The 21,317-nt window shown below is 55.9% G+C and overlaps 1 protein-coding gene across 3 annotated transcripts; it reads right to left on the bottom strand.

Moving 5' to 3' along the window:
* Positions 1 to 3,381: 3,381 nt before the first annotated feature.
* Positions 3,382 to 11,613, bottom strand: SH2B1 (SH2B adaptor protein 1). Of its 3 annotated transcripts, XM_047087108.1 has the most exons (10): positions 11,511 to 11,613; positions 8,460 to 9,487; positions 8,076 to 8,177; positions 7,737 to 7,828; positions 7,449 to 7,624; positions 5,592 to 5,804; positions 5,196 to 5,407; positions 4,857 to 5,084; positions 4,346 to 4,445; positions 4,075 to 4,167 (listed from the first exon to the last, which is right to left on the bottom strand). In XM_047087108.1, coding segments are annotated over exons 2-10 (2,064 nt in total). In that variant the 5' UTR covers positions 9,399 to 9,487; positions 11,511 to 11,613; the 3' UTR covers positions 4,075 to 4,165. The 3 variants fall into 3 exon arrangements, with proteins under 3 accessions (XP_046943066.1, XP_046943065.1, XP_046943064.1); XM_047087109.1 differs by lacking the exon at positions 11,511 to 11,613 and having other exon boundaries at positions 4,054 to 4,167; positions 4,913 to 5,084; positions 8,460 to 11,389; XM_047087110.1 differs by lacking the exons at positions 4,346 to 4,445; positions 11,511 to 11,613 and having other exon boundaries at positions 3,382 to 4,167; positions 4,913 to 5,084; positions 8,460 to 11,387.
* Between the last annotated feature and the right edge of the window lie 9,704 nt (positions 11,614 to 21,317).

The raw sequence follows: 21,317 nt of genomic DNA, 5'->3' as shown, positions 1-21,317 counted from the left end.
CAAGGGATTTAGTGTCCAAGCCCTGGTGAGCAAAGCCAGGACTGCCTGTCTCTCCCCCAAACTACCCCCCCTCCCCATTGCTCTAACTCAGCCTCTGGGAATGTAGCCTTCGGGGGCCCCCCCATCCCTGATAGGGAATCCCCCCCCCCACCCAAGAAAATGGGATACCCAGACAGCCAGGTAATCCAAGAGGCTACAGAATGTGCTGATGGCAGAGGGAGAGGGATAAATGTTTCAGGTTGGGGGCGGGAGTCACCCCCAGTCATGGAATGAGGGTCACCTCATCCCCCACTGTATTCTTTAATTCAAGGGGCTCACATGGCAGACCCCAGATGATGTGTGGTCTGCACTCCCCCCGACCCTGAAGTATCTCCTCCAGGGGAGAGAGGATCAGAGCTGCTCAGGTGCCAGGCACATCCCACAGGAAGAGGCAAGAGGGAGGAAGGGGTGTCAAGGGAAGGGGGCTGGGAAGCTGGATAGGGTAGAGGTCCCAGACGGAAGGAATGGGGAGGGGGTAGCTCGATGGGGACAGGTCTAGGGGAAATAAGGACAGAACAGAGCTGGGGAAACGGAGACAGGGCTGCCCGGGTCAGAGGGAAGTCTGAGGAGCAATGGGGAAAAGGGACAGCAGGGAGCTGGCATGCGGCAGCCAGGTGGGTGGGGGCCCAGGGCTGGGTGCAAAGCCACAAGTTGTTGCTGAGCGGCTGGCCTTGGTGTCAGCTTCCTCGTAGAAGCAGCTGCTCTGAGCCCCCCACCCCCACCCCTGCTCCGGGATGGGGGTGTCTTTTGGTTGCTACCAGGGCAGCTGCTGGAGGAGCAGAGGGTAGCCTGGGCTGTGGGCAGGGGAGGAAAGGAGGGTGGAGAGAGGAGAGAGGTTCAGTGAGAGTAGCAGTGGAAGGTCAGGGAAGGGAAGAAGGAGCCTCAAGTCCTTCCTGCGTCTAGGCCTCCGGCTTCCTAAGATGGACAGTCAGCAGTCCAGGCCACTGAAAGGGTTCTCCAGGCTGCTTCCCTCCCTGGCACTCAAGTTCCTAAGCAGACAATGACAGAGGAGACGGCGAGCAAAGGAAAGGGAAGCCTCACTTTGGGGGAGCGGGCTGGCCAGCAGGGGTGGGTGGCACTTAAGGATTTAGCCCCCCATACTTCTCCTTCTCTCTGCCTGGACTTGGCGGGGAGGGGAGCCTTCTGGGTGAGTTGAGGACACGGTGCTCCTTCTGTCCCCCTTTTCATGGTTCTAACAAACCCCTCCCTTAAGCTGTGACCTGGGGATGGGGGCTCAGACAGTGGGGTCACATCCACAGGCACCTCCATCTGGCCCAGCACCCACCTTCTTAGGCCAGAATCAGGCTCAGCATCTGCCAAGCCTTTTGGTGCTCTCTGGCTTCTCCCCGCCACCACCTGGAGAAGTGACAGGGGCACAGTCTTAAAGGAGCAGGAATGCCCAAACATGGAGAAGGAGGGGGGGAAGACTGGAGGGATCGCAGCTTCGAGGGAGTTGAGAGCAGGAGGCTGAAGGGAGGAAGGCTTTACAGGACACTGCTGCCAGCCGGGCCCTTTAAGGTGACTCCTACCTCCCCCAGCTTCCCAGAGGGAAAGCTGAAGCCAGAGAGGGAGAGCCACACGACAAGAGCTGCAAAAGGCTGGCCGTCAGGGAGCCTGGGGGTGCGGACCGGGAAGGCACTGGTTCTCTTGGATCCCTCCCGCTGGGGTCTCCAAGCCCACGGTTGTGGGTGTGCCTCCCCTCCTATGGGGGCTGAAGCTAATGGGAGAGGCCTGGTTCTGAAGGACAGGGACACAGAGCCTGGCCACTCCCTGACCGGTCCCAAACTTCAGCTCAACCATCCTTATAGCAAGGCTAGAGGGAAACAGTCTCTGAGGCTCTTCCAGCCAAGACATGCAGGTCCTGGAGTGCGGGGTGCTCCTTGTCCCCCTCCCCCACCCACTTCAGAAGGCAGGTTCCTGACGCTTGCTTGCGGGGTTTAGGGGGAGGGGGAGCCTCATAGCACCAGTTGCTGCTAGATTAGGAGGGGATCATGTCCTGCTTACCCTGGGACGCCACAGCCTTCACTCACCACCTCACTTTCCAGAATACAGCACCCAGATGTCCATACCATCCCCTCCTTTGCAAGGTCAAGTCTATCCCCAGTCTCCTGAGGCCAAGGTTTGGGGGAGCCCCAGGGATTAAACAAAACTGGGAGAGCCAGCAGGCTTCCCCCAGCTAGCCCCCAGCCTGGGTGGCCTGCGAGCCCAGCTGTCTCCTGTCCATCTCCCAACAGGACGCAAGGCCCAGAATAGCAAGGTCATAAGCATGGGTAGGGCCTCCTGGAGGTGGGGGAACGGTGGCTGAGGGGCGTGAGAACGTAGGCTCCCTGCTTCCCCGGGGAAGGAAGGTGAGAGGCAGCGCTGGGTGGAGGTGAGGAGGGGAGAGGGCGAAGCCCAACAGGCGGGATTCTTCGGAACCCGGCCCCTCCTTGTGGACACCCACCACCCACAGGGCTGCAAACCCATGGCTGCAATTCAGCTCAGAGGGCAGAGCCTGGGTTTAATGGGGGTGCTGCAAGGAGTGAAAGGGGTTGCAAACTCCTGCCCACGGGGCTGGGAAGGCCACGTGAGTGAAGTGGGCCAGTAGGGATGGAGCAGATGTGGAAAGAGAGCGGAGGAGCACGAGAGGGTGGATCTTCTGATTTTCTGGAGACGCCAGTCATCTGAACTTGTAGGTGAAATCCCAATGGAAACACTATCCAGGCCAAGCAAATCGTATCAGCAGCTCCAACCCAAACGAAACTGCCCATTTTACAGGTGAGGATCCTGAGGCCTGGAGAGGCTAACACCTGGCCTAGGCCAAACAGCAAAGGAGAGGAAAAGCTAGGAGTGAAAGCCAGTGCTCTCTGTCATCTACCCCCCAGCTTCCCAGCCTGGCCCCGAGAAGGGGAGCAGCCAGCCTGCCCTGGGCCCCTCTGCAGCCAGACTCTGTGGCTGCCACATTCAACCTCTCCCAACACGGCCACTGTGCCCCAACCCCGCCCCCACGATCTCCCTCTGCCTGCTTTCTCCCTCGGGTGGGAAGCCTTAACTGAAGAACTCAGAGCAAGAAGGGTCCTTGGAGGTTGCCGATCCTGCTGTTCACTGTCCGGTCCCGTTAAGAGAACTTGGCCGCAAACCCCGAGAAGCACTATTGGGCTCTGCACTTACCGCTCAACAAACAGGACCGCCCACGGGGGAGCAATGGGCCGAAAGCACAGGGCTGGAGGGCAACAGGGACTTGACCTGACGCAGCCTTCTGGCCTCTCAGCTCTGGAGCGGGCAACGCCGAGTGGGCTGCTTTCCTGCCCCACCTGCCCCAGCCCCCGCTGCAAACAGTGGCCACAGCCATCACGACGGAACTGAGATAAACCCTTTTATTTATTTATGCTTCTCCATTTTGTTTAAAACAACAACAACAACCACCTTAATATAACGGACAGCCCTTCCCCCTCACCCTTCCTCGGGCTGGGGGGGTGGTTAATGGGGAAAAGGCCCCCAGGGGTGGGGCTGACCATAAGAGCCCCTCAGGGAGGTAATGGAGCCCAAATCCCCTGCCCAGGGGATGGGGCACCTGTAGTGTACGAACCGGGGAAGTTAACAGGGCTCTTGAACCTCTTCTTGTACCAACATATATGCCCTTGGCCGTCAAGGGTCAGGAAGCACGTGGGGAGGGGATTCCTACCGCTCCTCTACATCCCTGCCCAGCCCCAATCTCATGAACTAAGGGCTGGGGAGCAAGAAGAGTGGAGAAAGAGCGGGGTAGGGTGTCTCACACGAAGGAGTACTGGTTATTAATGGCTCTGGGATGGCCCCCTTCTTCTCCATCGCCCCCTAGTGGTAACTGCTGCAGCTGCACCATTGGGGTGGCCCCGGGGTCCCCACCAGATCCAGCGCCTCCCGGGGCCTCCGTGCCTGGCGCTACGGCCTCTTCCAATTCAACCACGGGGACCAGCTCAACCACGGGGACCAGCTCTTCCTGGACCCCTCCACTGCCCGCTTTCTCTTTCTCTTGCCTCTCTTTGGCTGCTGCGGCTGCTGCTGCCGCCACTTCTGGCGCCCCCGACGCCTCTTCTGCCCCAGGATGTGGGGGATCTGTCCATGAAGGGGGTTCAGGGGGCTGGGGTGGGTCATGGGAGGTGTTCGGTTCTGGATAGGAACGGTAAGAAGACAGACTGTGGAGGGGAGGCCAGCTCTTGCGGCGGCCTCCCCTGCACTCATCCCCCCAGAAGCCACGTGCTATCTCCCCCACATCCCGTCTCCTGAGCAACCCCCCCGTCCATGGAAGATGGATCATGGGCGGCGGTGAGAGGAGGACCACACTTACACACAGTCACTCGCTCCGAAGGGCATGAGGGTGGAGGAGGCATCGGGGTAGCATCGATCTCCCTCGCACACCCCTGCATGGCTCCCGGCCTGCTCCCGGCCTGGGGGAGGGGGAGGGGCAACGTGGGGACAGATGGGACGTTGGGGTGGGGAAAAGGAGAGATCAGACAGGGACGTCAGACATCGAGGGAGGAGGGGGGGGGGGATCAGACCGAGCATCCCCCAGGAGGGCAGGCCCAAGGTGAGATTGTGACAAAGGGCAAAGACAAGACTGGAGAGGACCGATCCAAGAGACACACAGATGATGGAACAGAGGGGTCTGATGGAATGGGGATGCACCGGCCCAGCTTCTGCTTCCTCCCGGCTCCAGTGAGGAACCTCTGCCTCCCTACGTCCTCAGTGTCCTGCTTCCCCTCCAAGAGCCCAACACCCAGGAGCCTGCTCTGCCCTACTCTCCCTAACGAAGCCTCTCCTCCTCACAGCCCCCCGCCCCGTCTTGCTGGCACACACACCTCCTCGCTTCTTGGGTGCACGGGCACCTCCTCCCCTGCAGACCTGCTCTGCTCACCCTGCTGTCGCTGGGAGGACACGACATAGCTGACAAGAACAACGTCACTGGAGCCTCCAGACTCCAGAGGGATGGGGTGCACTCGGAAATGCTCGAGCATATCGAAAATGGACTGGAACCACAAGTGCTGGACCCGGCACTGACCCTCCTCGTTCAGCGACAGGCGCAGGTGCTGAGGGCAGGATGAGCAGAGTGAAGCGGGAGCCCCTCTCCCCTGCACGGCCACGTTCCCCCGCTCCACCCGCGGGCTCACTGCGTGCCGCACGGCCTCTTCCTCACTCACCTTGGCCTTGCCCTGGAAGTTGAAAGTGAGGACGTATTCACCCCGTCTCGTCTCACTCTGACGTACCAGGAAGACGCCATGGGAGCCGGTGCCTCCGGCCAGCACTAGCTGGGCGGCCTTGAGTCGAGAGAGCATCCCGTGGAACCAAGGATACCCTGAGAGGGGCTGGTCCCCTTCACCTCCCTCTGACTCCCCCTGGAACAGGAATGATCCTTCAGGAAGGAGAGAGGGAGGGAAACCGGGGTGTCAGGGAAGCCTCCCCCATCCTGGGAGAAGAAAAGCCTTGCTTTCCCCTCACACGTCACCTCCCTCCCCCGGGTCAGATCCTTCAGGATCCCGAGAGGAGAGTCTCCCGAGGGCGGGCAACCGGGCCTGGACGCAGACACACACTCTCACCTCTGGTACCTGTGGCCGTCTCCGGAGTGTCCAGGGGTGGGTAGGGAGCTGAGAGGGGATGGGCTGTGCCTGCTGGGGGTCCCTCTTCGATGGGGATACGGGGGGGCAACTCTGGGGGAAGCAGTTCCATGGAGTCAAAATGGGAGGCGGCGATGGAGGCGGAGCTGGGGGAGATGGACGCCGAGGGGCGGTCTGAGAGGCCCCCGTAAGCCCCTGGAAAACAAGGGAGGAGGGCCAGGTTGAGAAGCCGAGAAACTACTCTTTGCCAGGACTGGTCGGCCACCAGCCAGTCTGTCCTGCGTGCACCGGCACGGTCGGCCGGCCGGAATGCCGGGTCCTTCTGTCGGCGGCGGCCGCTGCTGTTCTCCCCCTCCGGCTCCCGACTTCTGCCTCAGGCCCTGCTGAGGGACCACAGACGGACCGTCCGGAGGGCCTGGAGTCCAACGCACCTCTAGTTTCTCTGAATCGACAGCTGAAATGACAGCGACTGTCGTGGAGGTGGGTGTCGCGAAGAATCCCTCGGATATTTTCGCATCACATAGGGTCCTTTTCCGGCCTTCAGGACCAACTCTCCAACCCTCAGAGACGTCAGAGATCCTCCTACCGATCTGCCCAACCTAGGCGACCTGACCTTCACGTTAACTCGTGTCCCTGTGCTCTCTATGCTAGCCTGAGCATCCTCTCCGATTTGCCCAGGGCTCCCGGGCTCCCCCGCCCCCATTGCAGGGCTGTGCTCTCGCCCTCTGCCTCCTCCTCCAAGCCCTGTTCTTTCCTCTCACCTCCTCTGTGTAGTATCCTGTCTATCCCACCTTCCCCGACTCTCCGCTTCCTCTGAGCTCCCGGGAAGCTCTCTGCCTGTGCTGCTCAGAGAACACGAAGTACAGGCTCTCCGTGTTAGCGTCCTGCTTTCCAGAGGGAGCGAGAGCCCGTCTACTCAACTAGACCGGGAGCCCACGGAAGGCAAGAAGCTCGTCTCAGGCATCTCCGGGCTCCCCTATCCTGCCCCAGAGCCTCGCACAAGGTCAGGGAGGTAGCAGGGCATTGCTGAATGTCTGCTGGTGGCAGGCCTGAGCCTACGGCAATGGCGTACGTTGTCAGCGCTCAGAAGACGGGTGTAGTGGTGCAGGAAGCGGACCGGCGTGGCCCCCGTCTTTGTCAGTGACTCTCAGGTGACCTCAGAAAAGCCATTTCCCCTCCCTGGTCTTAGCTGCCTGAGGGGTCTGGAAACGAGGAGATTGGACCTAATGACTCGTAAGGTCCATCCTAGCTCCAACATTCTTTAATCCATTTGTTTCCTCAGTGATCACAGCCAGGCACCATGAACCCTACACCCAGAACAGAGGAGCAGGAGAGACAGTATAATGGAGTCTACAAAGGTGAACTGGGCCAGGCAGATGCATGTCTTTGGGCGTGCCTGTGTGTGGGTAGGGCCGGTGCATCTTTAGTCAGGCCAAGAAGTACAGAGTCGAGAGAAGATCTCGTGCCGTTGACACGTGTACAGAAATGCACGGTAAGAACAAAACAAAGATGTGTACAAAGTGTTCCGGGAGCTCGGAGAAGGGAACCACTATGTCCAGCCAGAGTGGACATCTGCACAAGGCTTACGGAAAAGGAGAAAAGGCCGGACACGGAAGGCTGGACGGGAGTTCGCCTGGGGTTCGTGCGAGGCGGCGATGGCGACGGTTCTAAGTGGCAAACTGCGGTGTGGCACGTACGGGGACAAGGGACGGGCAGTCGGTGGGTGACAAGAGGCGGCTGAGGGGTGGGACTGGGGTGCGCGGTAGAGTCGGGAGGGAGGGCCTGGGCCTGGCACGGTGGGGTTCTGAAGTTCACAGCGCTCTAAGGCTCCGCCCTTACCCTGCGACAGGCGGTCATTGCTCTCGCTGGGTCCCAGCAGCAGATCCTGGCTGGGCAGGCTCTCTGAGTGATTGAGGCAGGGCAGCTCCAGGCTGTCTGTGTTCTCCCTCGTAAGGAATGAGGTCCCAGGGGCCAGGGGGAGGGTCATGGGGCGGGGACTGGTAGCGGGGCAGGGTCTGCAGAGACAGGGAAAATGGTGTTGTGAGGCAACTCACCAGTGACAGCCCCAAGGCTGCTCCCCACCCCCACCGGGTCCCCTCAGTGACAGCAGTCAGGCTCCTCACTCACCCCGGGCTCAGGCATTCTTGGATGTCAGACACCCAGGCCTTCACATGTAGAGCATCAACTGTCTCCAGGATGTACTCGGAGGGGCCTTCCACCTATGGGGACAAGAGGAGGCCCACGGGCCACTTCCAGGTCCGGAGGCCCTTAGCCACCCCTGCTGACAACAAGGACACCCTCCCCCCCTTTCCTCCTCCCGGAGGGGCTACTGCCCCAGACACACTCTCGAGGCCCTGGGCAACATACAGGCACCTCCTGTCACCAAGTTCCTTGTTTCAGTGTGCTGTCCTAGCTTTCTCCCCAGAACGAGCACTCCCCGAGGGGGCAGGAGCCCAGAGCCCCTACCTTAACCACAAACGTGTTCTCCCGGTCAGGCATCTCCAGGGCTGTGGTTGTCCGCACGTCCGTGATGGTAGAGCAGGGAATGCTGAGTCGAGGCCGAGACGCCTAAGTTGGGAAAGAAAGCAAGAGCCAAACTTTCGGTGTGCAGGGACCCCCTTTCACTTCCCTCCAGAGACCCATCTTTCCTCCCAAGCCCTAAGGGAGTCAGACAAAGGACCACAGCACTACTTTTGCGGTCCTGCCCACAGCTGCTACCCCAGAGTCAGGAGCTTTAGAAACCAAAGCGAGCAGGGCTACGCGTGTGGGCTGTCCCACTCCGGTGGCTCGATCGCCCCGCTCCCGGCAGTTCCCCACCCTCCTCGGTTCCCCACCCTCCTCGGGCCTCACCTTGGGCGGTACAAAGAACTCCAGACGGCTTCCTCCTCCTCCTTCTCCTTCACTTCGAAGCAGTAAGCGACACTTCTGCCACTGAGGCTGCCCTCCTCCCCCTGAGGTAGGCCCAGCTGCCCCTCCTCCCCGGCCCACTCCGGCTGGGTCCGGGGCTGCCTCTTCAGCCCCCATGAAACTCAGCAGCTCTTCCCTCTGCACCATCCCTGCTCCATCCTTCAAGGCCCCCCCGCCCCGACTGAGTCTCAGCCTCTCAAATCGGTGAGTCCATCTGTCCCCGGGGGATGTTCCATCACTAACCAGTCCCCTGCCAATGGTCCCAGCCCCGCCAGAGGAGTTGGAGTTGCTGTTTCCACCCAGGACTGGGGGGCCCGATGAGGTCTCGAGGGGCCCAGCCGGGGAGGGTGGGTCAACGGTCCCCCGCCACTGCAGGATGCCGCGGACTGAACCGCGGACCGAGCGACCCACGGAGCGGAGAGAGAAGCGTTTCTTTAGCTTCGGCTTCGAGGAGGTCGTAGAAGAGGAAGAGACTGAGGAAGGGAGGGGGCCGGCCAGGTCCTCAGATGATCGAGAAGGGCCCAGCACAGCCAGGGGCCCGCCCACCCTGCAGCTCTCAAGGGACAGGTCGTGTGGCGGGATCTCCACACCGGGACTCAGGGGAGCCAGGATGGGTGGCGAGAGGGAGCCGGAGGCCCGGGCCACCTCAGCTTCAAAATGCTGCAGGAAGAGCTCAGCAAAACGGCGGGAGAAGGCAGCCTCAGCCCCGGGCCCTGCATACTGGGGGTGGGAGGCCAGGTAGAGGCGAAAACGGCGGGCAAAATCCAGGGCGGCAGCCCGGGCGTGGGACTCACAGAACTCCCGCCAACTCGGGGGAGGGGGTGGTGGCAAAGGGGGAGGGGAGGGGGAGGCCCCGTCCTCCGGGGAAGGGGCACCATTCATGATGGTCCCCAGGAGGTGGAGAGGGGGAGCCTGTGGGGAGGGGCAGCAAAGAGGGAAGCGGCCAGAAGACACGGGGTGAGCGACAGCAGCTGCAGAAGGAAGAGAGGCACATACACCGAGTCACTGCTGAGGTGGGACTGGGGGCAGAGCCCCACCCCGAGCGGACTCCCCACTCTGGTCTGGACTCCTCGGAAAGCAGTGGGGAACACACCACACCGCCTCCCTTCCCTTTCCTAGAGCCTCACACCCCACACACCCCATTCAGCTGGCTCCCCGGGGGGGGGGGTGGGGGGGGAGGGAGGTGCACCTGCCCCGCTGCCTTCCCAACCCACTCCCCCTGGTTCTGGTTCCAGGAGCGACACGCGGCCGCAAAGCACCTGCCTCTAAAAAGGAGTCTTTACCACTCACACCACCTCCCTTCTCCAAAACAGGTCCTTCGAGGTTTATCACATGCTTCCCATGTGTTCTTACCTTTCCCTGCAACAGGCTTTAATAACCTTGATAATAGGTGAGGAAACCGAAGCTCAGAGAAGTCTCAGAACTCCAAGTCTACGGTTTTGCCCACTGCATAGTCCTCGTCCCCAGGGACTGGCTGGACCAGCCTGTCACAGCCCCTCCCTGCCCCAGCTCTCAGGGAGCTAGGTCTGCAGCGCTTAGAGACCCTGCCTCGCGTGTCCTGAGGTCCAGCTCTGGGGAGGGAGTCTGCTCAGTCAAGAGGCGGAATGGATGATGGACTGAAACCAGAACTGTCCTGAAAGCGGACCCCAGGGCCCAGCACCCCAGCACGGTGTGACAGAGGCTTGGAATGGCCACAGCCCAGTTCTTTGTGCCTTCAGCCTAGGGCCCAGAAGCAGCAGCACCAGGCAGCACCAGGCGGGGGAAGACTGTGGGTTGGGTCAGGGCAAGTCTTTCTTGGCCACAAAGTAAATAAAACATAACAGGGAGCTGGGGCCCTAGGGTTTCTCACTTCCTCTTCTTTCACTGGGGAGGGTGCCCTAAAGGCCGGTGAGTCTGGTGGTTAAGGCTGTGGGACGTGGAGTTGGACCTGGGATGAAATCCCAGCTCGGCCACCTATTAGCTGCGTGATCTTGAACAGATCCTATGTCCTCTCGGAACTGCGGGCGTGTATCTATAAAACAGAGCTCATGATCCCTAACTCCTAGACTCGCGGGGAGAATCAAACGGAACCTGTCAGGGCTTGGCAGAAAGCAAGCACACCATAAATGCCTGCCCCGTTATTACTATCTTTATGGGTTCCAATTTTTCCAAGAGAGAAATCAGAGAAAGGAAGAGGCTTCCCAAGCTCTTACAACTAGCAAGTGGCAGAGCTGGGCCTGGCATTTATAACCCATGGCTCTTTGTTAGTGTTCCTCCCCCATATTACGTTGGATGATGACTGGCACCAGGGCTGCGGGGAGGACAGCTCAGGAAAGTCTCCCCAAACCTCAGACTCCTGCTCAGACCCACAACCAGCGACCCCTCCCCTTCCTCCTTGGCCTAGATCCTACACATTCAGATGGCTCCAACCACAGGGACAATTCCAAACCAACGAGAAGCCAGGAGACGCAAGAGTCATGGAGCACAGGGGAACCGAGCCAAGAGGTGCAGACGCAGCAGGGAGAGCGATCTCCAGGCAGTGGCCACCTCGGCTCACACAGGCCCGCCCAACCCTCTGCACCACTGGCAGACCCGGCCCCCTTCAGGCCCGCTGACCCTGCGGCTCCTGAGCTGGTGACTCAGTTTCTCTTCTGCCAAGCAAGCCTCAGACACATTCCCCCGGTGCACCTGCCTCTGGGCTCAGTTCTGAAATTTCCCGAAGGGCGGGTGGTGGAGGGTGCAGGCTCCGCTCCCGGCTCGGACCCTCTGGGCCCGGTGGTCAATGCACTCCGACCCGACCCTACTCCCTGGACACCCTCGACCCGCCCATTCCCCGGGGCCGCAGCCGCCTCGGGACCAGCCCCGTCTGCTGCACTCTCCGGGGCCGAGCGCCCCTCCTGCCTCTGCCCCCACCCCCCACGCCCGCCCCCACCCAGGGCTCCTCTCAGGCGCCGGGGCCGGGTCGCGGCGAGGGAAGAGGTACTTGAAGAGGGGGGGTTCCGGTTCCGGTCCCACCTGCATCTCGGTCCCCGCGGTTAGCTCCGGCGGCGGCGGCAGCTCCCGCTCCCTGCCCCTCCCCCCGCACTCCGCGACTAGCTCCCAGGCCGCTTCTGCGCAGGCGCCGGGACCCCTTTTCCCGTCACCGAAGGAAGCGACCATAGAGAAGAGCTGCGAGAGGGAAGGGCACCTATACGCTCAGTTCCGCCACCTTCCTAGTCCGTGCAAACCCATCGAGTGCTCAGAGGGGGGTGACCCTCGGACGGCTGAGGGGCTTCTCCGCTTGCTCCTAAAAGGGACCCCAAAAGCAGTCATGGGCAGGGGGTGGATGCCACCAGGCGGCCTCTCGAAGGAAAGTCGGGACAAAGGAAGAGGCGTCAACCACGAGAAGCCACCTTAGGGGATAGAGTCTCGAGGCCCTGGTGCAGGCTAGAGTAGCCACCGGGTACCGGAAACCAGCGAGATGAGGAGGCCCTTTCCAAGGCCCGCCGCAGCCTAGAGCGTCTGGCCCTGCGGCTGCGGGGTTCGCAGACACCGCCCCCGCGGAGCCCGGCGAGGGAAGACGCGGGTGACCTTGGGGGAGGCCCCGAGAAGAGGCGGAGCCTGAACTTACGACCTTGGCTTCCCGGAGGAAAGAGACTGGAGGTCTAGGAGGCTCCATCTGAGAGAGAAGTAAAGATGAAGGGCAGAAATAAAGACACCACTTTGGACGTGCTTGTGGGACGTCGCGGGGGGCAGGTGGACATACAGTGGACATACAGTCTGGAGCTCAGGAGAGACATAAAGACCAGACACAGAAATGGAGCATCATTAAGGTATAGAGAGCCGTTGAAATCATAAGCACAATGAGATCAGTCATCTCAGGTCTCTCGCTGACCCAGCTCCAACTGGCCTACCTAAGCAATAGGGGAATCTTGGCTGAAGCGATTGAAAAGAGCGGCTCTAGCTTGTTCAGGGACAGTTGAATAAAAGAACCAAAAGATAGGAGAAACCTGTGGTTCTTTTCTAGGCTCTTCTTTCCCCATGCACTTGGCCTCACTCGCAGGCCGGCCTATCTCAGTGGTAAAATGGCTTTCTTTGGCTCCAAACTTAAGTCCTAATAGCTTAGCAACTCAAGTAGAAGCAGCATGCTTCTTTTCTGAGATTTGCAATCACATTTCCAGAACTGACCTTAGCTGATTGGCTTGGATCATATACTCATCCCGGAACACAAGAGACTGGAGATGGATAAATCCCCTGACTCACACAAGAATGTTTATTCAAGGCTGAGGCTGCCAGATGGAGTTGGAAAAATTCGTTGTAGAAGGCAAGTTCCTGCCTAGCCAGCTGTACTCCCCCAGCTCTGCCTCTGCTCTAACCAAGCTGACATCAGCCCGCAGGTGGCCTTGGCTAAGGTCTTCATTGCTGTCTTTGTCCATGCATCTTCCCAGTTCGGAGGAAGATGTCAATTCCTCCCTCCTCCCTGAAACCCTTACACACACTTCCTCTGTGGTTTCCAGTGTCTGCAGTCTCTGAGGTTTCTCCCCGTTGTTTCTAGGAGAGAGGCACAGTTGAGGAATGCAGAAAGGCAAGGGTCTAGTGATGATGAGTTAGGTTTGGAAATGTGTCTCTGTTGTCCGATAAAACTTTCTGCAACGACAGATGTTCTGTATCGACACTATCCAGTGTGGAAGCCACTAGCCGTGTGTAGCTATTGAGCACTTGAAATGTGGCCGGTGTGACTAGGGAATGGAATTTAAGTTTTAATTACAGTAGCCACATGTAGGTAATGACGACTGTATTAGTGCAGGAGCGGTCAAGGACAACTAGGCGGAGCTGTCCAGCAGAGATAGGGCTACAGTGAGCTGCATAAAGCAGTTTGGTGGCGATCAGAAGTGAGTAGTGGTTGAAGCCACGGACATCAGTGAGAGTGTGCAGGCAATATCGGCAGAGAGAATAGGGCCCCGGACCTAATTCTGGAAAACAAGCCGCACTTAACAGGTAGGCAGCGACACGGGAATAGAAAGCGCCAAGATGATGTCTTACGTCACGTTTCCCAGAAGCACACCTTGAGAGGAGGATTTGTGTGCAAGTGATGTAGTCAAAAAGTGCTACCAGAAGAAACCAGTAAGAGTGGGAGAAGCGGGAGAGGGAAGGAAAGGAAACCAAGCAAACATATGACCTCAGGCAGAGAGTAGTTCAACTTGATCCTGCAGGGGAGCTCTGGATGAAGGTTATGCCTCAGATTTGTCCGGAAACAACGGACATATGCCCACGTTCCTCAGCTTTTGACAAAGGGATACTCGTGGAGACATCAATTTATCAAGGTGAAGCCCCCAGTGGCCTGAGGGCATTCCTCCAAAAAAGAAAAAAAGCTGGGCATTCTTACTCTCGGGAGAGAAACCACACAACAAAGTTGGGGGGGGGCAGTTGGGCAGACACATCACAGGCAAACGATTAAAAAGGAATCCATGGTCCTGACATGGCCTCCTACAGAAAACATTGACAACTAATGACGTGTGGCCGTGAACAAACGGTCACAAAAGAATTCTTGAGATGTTTTTGACGCAAAGAGGTGCTTTTATTATAGCACGGGGACAAGACCCATGGGCAGAAAGATCTTCACTTTTGCTGTATGACGGTGGTGTTTATATGCTTAGTGTTCAAGGGGGAGGGAGTGTGCAGGGAGTATTAGATCACAAATGTTTTCTTCGAATTTCTACTCGTAAAACCACTTTCGCAAGATTTCTCTGGTGCTTATCATTCGGTTCAATATTAACTATCGGTGAGATGTGCTGACAGTCACGAGACCCTTTAAGACTATAGCAGCCAGCACGTATTTGATCCTTGTCAGAACTCTGCAGGCTTTAGGTTAGTCTTCTAGGCTGAAGGTGAATATTTTTCTGCTTCTATCCCTCGGCAGCTTAGCGACTGCTCAGCAACTTCGGTGAGAGGGATTTTAGGGAAGTGGGAGAAGCAGAAGCCAGGTGGTGGTGGGTTGAGGAATGAAGGTGAAGGTGAAGAAACAGGAGGAGGAATATGGAGAGCCGAGTCCTGAGGGAGACCTGATTACATGGAAAGTCTAAAGGGAGAGGATCCAGTAGAAAGGATAGTAATTGGAGTGAGGTTTGGGGGACGGTAGAACAGTAGGACCCAGGACCCACGTTAAGCCAAAGTATTCATATAAAAGGGAGAAGCACTTCTTCCGTAGGAACAGAGGATGTGATATTCAGGATGCTTTAACTACCAGTAACAGAGCACCCCCCCCCCCCAACTCAAGGTCTCAGCACGAAAAGAGGAGGAGCTTACTGGTTCACAGAATTGAAAAATCAGAGGTGGGATGACTTCGGGCATGGCTGAAGCCAGAGGCTCTTATAAATGTCCATTTGACGGGGCGCCTGGGTGGCGCAGTCGGTTGAGCGTCCGACTTCAGCCAGGTCACGATCTCGCGCTCCGTGAGTTCGAGCCCCGCGTCAGGCTCTGGGCTGATGGCTCGGAGCCTGGAGCCTGTTTCCGATTCTGTGTCTCCCTCTCTCTCTGCCCCTCCCCCGTTCATGCTCTGTCTCTCTCTGTCCCAAAAATAAATAAAAAATAAATAAATAAATGTCCATTTGAACTTGGTCTCAGTCTCCTAGCTCTGTTTTCCTCTGGACTGTCTTAATCCTTAGGCAGATGGTCCCCTCATGGGTGGCCAGATGGCTACCAGCAGCTCCAAGCGTACTTTCTACTAGCTTAGCAATCGTCCTGGGGAAAGATGATAGCTTTCCCAATAGTTCCAGTAAATGCAACAGGGTTGAGTCCCATTGGCTCAGCTTGGGCCACCCAACGACTGTCTGCTGTATAGTGAAGAATTTGGTTTTTGTCCCAGCTTCCCGGCACAGAGCTTTTTTTTTTTTAATTTCTAAAAAACATTTGTTTGTTTATTTATGAGAGAGACAGAGAGAAGGAGAGAGAGAGAGAGGCAGGGAGAGAAGGAGACAGAATCTCAAGCAGGCTCCACAGAGCCCGACGCGGGGCTTGGACTCCTGAACCACAAGATCATAACCTGAGCCCACATCAAGAGCTCAACCGACTGAGCCACCCAGGCACCCCCTGGCACAGAGTTTTTGCTAATGAGGTAACTGATGGCAAGCCCCTAGATAGCTTCAGGCACTAAGCTGGTCACCAGAAAGACTAACTTTGTGATTAGAGGCTTGGGATTTTTAAAAGTTCGTTTATTTATGTAAATAATCTCTACACCCAACGTGGGGCTCAAATTCACCCCCCCTCCCCCAGACCAAGAGTCACATGCTTTTCCGACTGAGCCAGCCAGGCTCCCAAGAGGTTTGGGATTTTGAGGCAGCTGGACCCCTGCCTTCCCTGGAGATTGAGTTCAGTCACATGGCGAGGACTTCGTCAATCACGTCTAAGAAATGAAATGAAAAACTCTGGGCACTGAAACTCAATGGGGCTTCCTGGTTGGTGACCACATTGATGTGCCGGGAGGGTGGCATGCCCTGGTTCCATGGAGGGCACGCAAGCTCTGCCTGTGGACCCTCCCAGACCTCACCTCACTCTACGTGATCTTTTCATCTGGCTGTTGCTAATTTGTATTCTTTACTATAAAACTGTGATCGTAAGTGTTTTCCTGCATTCTGTGAGTTGTTCTAGCAAATTATCACACCTGAGGGGGGTCATGGGAAACTCCCGCATCTGGAGCAGGTTGGTCAGAAGTGAAGACGGATGGGACTCCCCTTGCAGCTGGCGTCTCAAACGGGGACATTCTTGTGGAGGAGGGAGCCCTTACTTAGCTTGTGGGGTTTGAATTAACTTTGGGTTAGTTAGTTCAGAGTTAGTGCCAGAACTGAACTTCAGCACACCAGTTCGGGTTGGAACAAAAATGCTAACCCTGAACCAACATTTGTGATCACAAGGGTAGATGATGCTGATTGGTAAAGCGCTGGATCACGGACCCGTCGTCTGAAACTGGGATGGGCTGAGCACTGCGGAGTGTGGCTCTTCAAAGGAAAGCTAGGGTCTCTGTCAGGAGGGGAAGTGGTTGCTTGAGGGATTCTTCTGGAGGTCATCTTGACCCTAGCGCCCCCCTGGCACCAAGAGGTGGGGATTTCTCCTATTTTGTCCTCTTTCCTGGGATGTCAACTTCAGCTTTGGTGCTTTGGTCAGGACCTCCTGCCCCTCCACATCATACTGTGCTCAACCAGGGTATTTTGACAACACAAAGTACTCTCGCTTTGCTTAGGCTCTGCCTCTGAACCCACAGGCACCATTCCCCTCGCTTCCACCAGTCTTTCTTCTTCTAGTTTCACGCTTCAAGGGGTGGCCTCCTGGAGGAAGCCATGCACAGCCAACCCAGCTAGGCCGCCTCTGAAGTGCCTTCTACTCAGTCGCTTTTGTGTGACATTCACAAAGCACTTGCAACCGGAATGTCTCCAGTCGCATCTGAGTGACAGGGGTGTGATCAGAATTCGGTGTCTGGAGGGAAATCCAGGGCCAGGAGTGGGGTGGGTAGTGACTGGAAGCAGAGAGGAGGCTGGTGCTGACCTGGCCAGGGCAGTACAGTGGGGTTAGAACCAAGGAGAACGTCCAAAGAGATCGCTGAGGAGGCACTTCCAGGCTGGCCGGTGGGGAAGACTGAAGAATGCCCTTGAGCTTCCAATAGGTCTGTTGAATGCACTAGGACAAAGTTCTAGGTTCTGGTGCCCCATCTGTCACTGAGTTGCTGGCTAGCCTAGTACTTATTTCAGTGACATCAGACCCCACGCTCCCTTTAGAGGTTACAGCTGTAAGAAATCCTAGAGATCGTAAAATTTAACTTCATCACTCCATCCCCATTTTATAGATAATAAAGCAAGAGCTTCAAAAGTTGCAGTGGCTCACCTTTATCTTTAGCGTGAACTTGAATTCATAACTTGCTTGCCACTGAAAACGTCAGGACCCTTAATAAGCCCAACGCAAATGCTCAACTGAAATAATTCAACACATAATTCCTTCAACCAATGGTTCTTCACCTGCGTGTCAGGCACTCTTCTTGGGATAAAAAAGGAGCTCTTACTGTCATGACCTGGTGAGACGGAAAATAACATCAACCCCACAAACCAACCAACAGGCAAACTGAGAAAATAATTTCAGATATTTAGGGGCTATGAAGAAAACCAAACAGGACCACTGATGTAGAGGGGAGCTGGGGGCTACTTTAGATAGAAAAGGTGACAGCTGAGGGGGACCTTAATGGCGGAAGAAATAGCCTGGGGGGAAAGCTACAGGGAAGGACACTGCCGGAAGAGGAAACAACCACTGCAAAGAGCCTGAGGTAGAAACAATCGTGGGAGGTCTGTGGAACGGAAGAATGGCCAGTGAGGCCAGGAGAGGGGGTGAGGGAAATCACAGGAGACAGGCTCCAAGAGATGGGCCACAGGGAGGAGTTTGGATTATTAATTTTATGACAGCTTTATTGATATATAATCCACCCACCATACAATTTGGCCATTTAAACTACAGGTTGGGATTTTGTTCTACGTGTTGTAAGGAGTCATGGAGGGGGGGTTAATTTCTGATCCACATTTTATTTATTTAAACTTCATACATTTCAAAGGGAATCTTTATTTTTATTTATTAATTTTTTTTTAAAGTAAACTCTATACCGTGTGGGCCTCGATCTCATGACCGTGAGATGAAATCAAGTCACGTGCTCCACTGACTGAGCCAGTCACGTGCTCCTTCCGATCCACATTTTATTATCTTTTTTAAATGTTGATTTCTTTTGAGAGGGAGAGAAAGGGTGCGAGCAGGGAAAGTGCGGAGGGAGAGAGAGAATCCGAGGCAGGCTCTGTGCTATCAGCACAGAGCCTGACCCAGGGCTTGAGCTCACAAACTGGGAGATCGTGGAGCTGAAACCAAGAGTCGGGACGCTTAACCGACTGAGCCCCCCGGGCATCCCCTGATCCACATTTTAAAGCCTGGTCTGACTGCTGTGTGGAGGGTGGATTGGCCAGATATTGAGGGGAACAGGAGCTGGGAGACCCATTGTAGAGGCCAGTGAGCTAACCTAGGTGACAGATGATTCTGGACCGAACCACAGTGTCAACAGTGGAGACAGACAGAAGTGGTCACCTTCAAGGTATGTTTTGGAAAGATGACCAGCAGGACTGGGTTAACGGGTTAGATGTTGGGGCTGAGGGGAAGGAAGAAAAGTGGTGCTGTGTGTATTCAGATGTGTAAGCACACAGCCTGGGGAGAGCGGAGGGTCGTGTTTTGGACACGTTATGTTTGTAGCACCACGTGGTGGCACCCTTGGAAGAAGCCTCATCCATGGTTCAAGTGCAGTCATTCAGAGGCCTACAGTGGCCAGGCAGAGGATACAGAGATAAAGGAAGCCCAGTCCTGGCCCTACTCAGGCCACTCAGTCTCAGAGAGGGGAAACCAAGAATTAGGCCTCAGGGTATTAAATGCTGTGAGACAGCTTATCTGTTAGGATGTATTTGAATGTAGACAACAGACGACTCTGACACAGTCTGACTTAAATAAGGACATTAGTCATCACACCTCAAGGAGTCATCTAAAACCCTCTGCCTTTTGCCCTCTTCTGGATTTTGGCTTCATCACTGACTGGAAATAAGAAGGGCAGAGTAGTGCCAGGCTTCACACCCAGACCCAGCAACACCCAGAGTCAGATGGCGGTCTCTCTCTTCGGTGTCTCCTTAAGAGTGAGGGGCCCTTGGGGCGCCTGGGTGGCTCAGTCGGTTGAGCGTCCAACTTCGGCTCAGGTCATGATCTTACGGTTCACGGTTTCCAGCCCTGCGTCGGGCTCTGTGTGATAGCTCAGAGCCTGGAGCCGGCTTCGGATTCTTGGTCCCCCTCTCTTTCTGCCCCTGCCCCACTCATAGTGTCTCTCACAAATAAAAATAAGCATTAAAAAAAAAAAAAAGAGGGACCCTTCCCTGGAAGCCCCCCAAAGGAGATTCCTCTTACCAAACACTGGCCCCAAAGAAGTCACCCCCTAAACAACCCCCCCCCCCGGCAAGGAGAATAGGACCACCAGAAGCAGACCTGTCAGGATTTATTCCTGGAACTCGGGGAAGGGCCACCTTCAACAAAATCAGGGCCCTGCCTGGAGGAAGATGGAAAAATGCTGTTAAGCAGGAGCTCCAACGCATAGATTGCTAGGGGGGGGCCCAGAAGGCCATTTGATTTCAAGCGTGCCTTTTTAGAGTTCAACATTCTGCACAAAGAATGCAGTTTCTCTCTTTATAATCATACAAAAGACACGTCAGAAAGAGAAAAAACTTTCTCTACGCAAATTCACAGCCTCCTGAAGTCCTGATTGTTTTCCACTTCCTTTGTCGCTGTCCCCGCCGCCCCCTCCTCCCAATGCTGTTTTTCTATGGCAGCCAGCCTTCCACCTTCATTCGGCACCACTCACGAGCACACTCCCAGAGGGCTGGCTCCCCTCATCTCTGCAAGTCTGAGCCCACTCTATTCCTACTTCATCCGGTGGCTAGACCAGACTCATGCTCCCACGTCCCCGTACTGGACAGCTGTGTTCACTCTGCTCTTCAGCTTGTTCACGAGCACGGCTGGACATCTGGGGAAATTCCGTGCTCGCGCTCCTGCTCTCCATCAGAGGCGGGCGACATCTCTCAGACTCCTCTGATACAAGAACACTGACCTATGACGATCTAGGCTTCTCTGGCCAGACACCTTCAAGTGGGGCTTTGAATCTGCCGGACTTTGGGGGCAGGAGGGTTGGAAAGTCGGACGGGTCACTTTCTTGAGGCAGAGGTGGCTTTGGTGCCATGAGCAGGAGGTGTCGCAGACGAGTCTCAGTCCTGGCGTTTAGAGTTTGGTGGCAGTGGCAGTAATAGCAGCTGTCTTACCAGGTTCCGTAAGTTCCGTAAGGGAGCGGTTGCTCCGGCCTGTCCCACGATTCTGTAAGCTGCCCCAAACCCTTAAACACGTCCTCCTTCTGTGCAAACCAGCCAACGTAGACTCTGTTATCTGTAAATCAAGACTCCTAACTATTGCAGAGGATGCTACAGTCAACAGCGGGACAAAAGGTTTTCTCCCTCTGGACTCTTCCGAGCGTGACGTTTTTCAAATTTCAGTCATTCGTGCACTGCATTCGCCCAACTCTGCCATATATTTATGCCATCCATATTACGTACCAACACTGGCTTTTAAGTTGACTCATTTTTTTAAGCGCAGTATTTGCTACCTTTTTTTCAAACTAATACATGTTCAAATAAATTAAAATAGAAGGGATTCGTTCAAATACCACCCCCCCCCCCCCGCCCCAGTCTCATATTCTGATAGTGGCCAATAGTGTCTTAAGAGACATTCCTAGGAGAGGAGTGAATGAAAGACAGGATAAAGACAAAGAAGCTCTTTTAATTACGGCCCCAGGCCTTCCTAAGTGGAGCTGATGGGTTGGAGGGCCAGGACAGATGTCTTAGCAAGTTCTTCATTTTATTTGAAAAGTATATTGGCAGTTAAAGGACGGTACAGTGGTTAAGTGCGTACTTTTCTTGGAGTTTAGCGGTATTGGGTTCCTAAATCACCCTGAGGCTCAAGTTTTCTCACCTGTAAAACGGGGGAAAGAATGGCTTCAACCACAAGCGGTAACACTGGGAATGCTGAATGTGAACCAATATAAAGCATTTGCACAACGCCTGATCCACACAAAGCTCTAGTTCTGAGTTTCCCAAACTCCTTTGAGCTTGGGAAGCTGTGTGTTATAAATAAAGAGTTTCCCCATCTGTGCTCAGAGACCCTCTTGAATCATAATTTTTCAGGGAGGAATTAGGAAATCTATTTGAAACAAAACCCGTCAACTGAGCCTTAGGATCTGAT

This window comes from Lynx rufus, unplaced genomic scaffold (assembly GCF_022079265.1).
Source record: "Lynx rufus isolate CCGP_SWC_20201006 ecotype Redwood Valley unplaced genomic scaffold, mLynRuf1.p SCAF_23, whole genome shotgun sequence".
Taxonomy (NCBI): domain Eukaryota; kingdom Metazoa; phylum Chordata; class Mammalia; order Carnivora; family Felidae; genus Lynx; species Lynx rufus.
This window is presented reverse-complemented; position numbering and strand designations above follow the sequence as displayed.

Bases quoted from the DNA above. Each gene is read 5' to 3' on its own strand.
- SH2B1 (XM_047087110.1), bottom strand. From the start codon at position 9,398: ATGAATGGTGCCCCTTCCCCGGAGGACGGGGCCTCCCCCTCCCCTCCC. The intron at 7,829-8,075 runs GTAGGGGCTCTG...TTGTCCCCATAG, and splicing joins AGAACACGTTTGTGGTTAAG to GTGGAAGGCCCCTCCGAGTA. The intron at 7,625-7,736 runs GTGAGTGAGGAG...CTGTCTCTGCAG, and splicing joins CAAGAATGCCTGAGCCCGGG to ACCCTGCCCCGCTACCAGTC.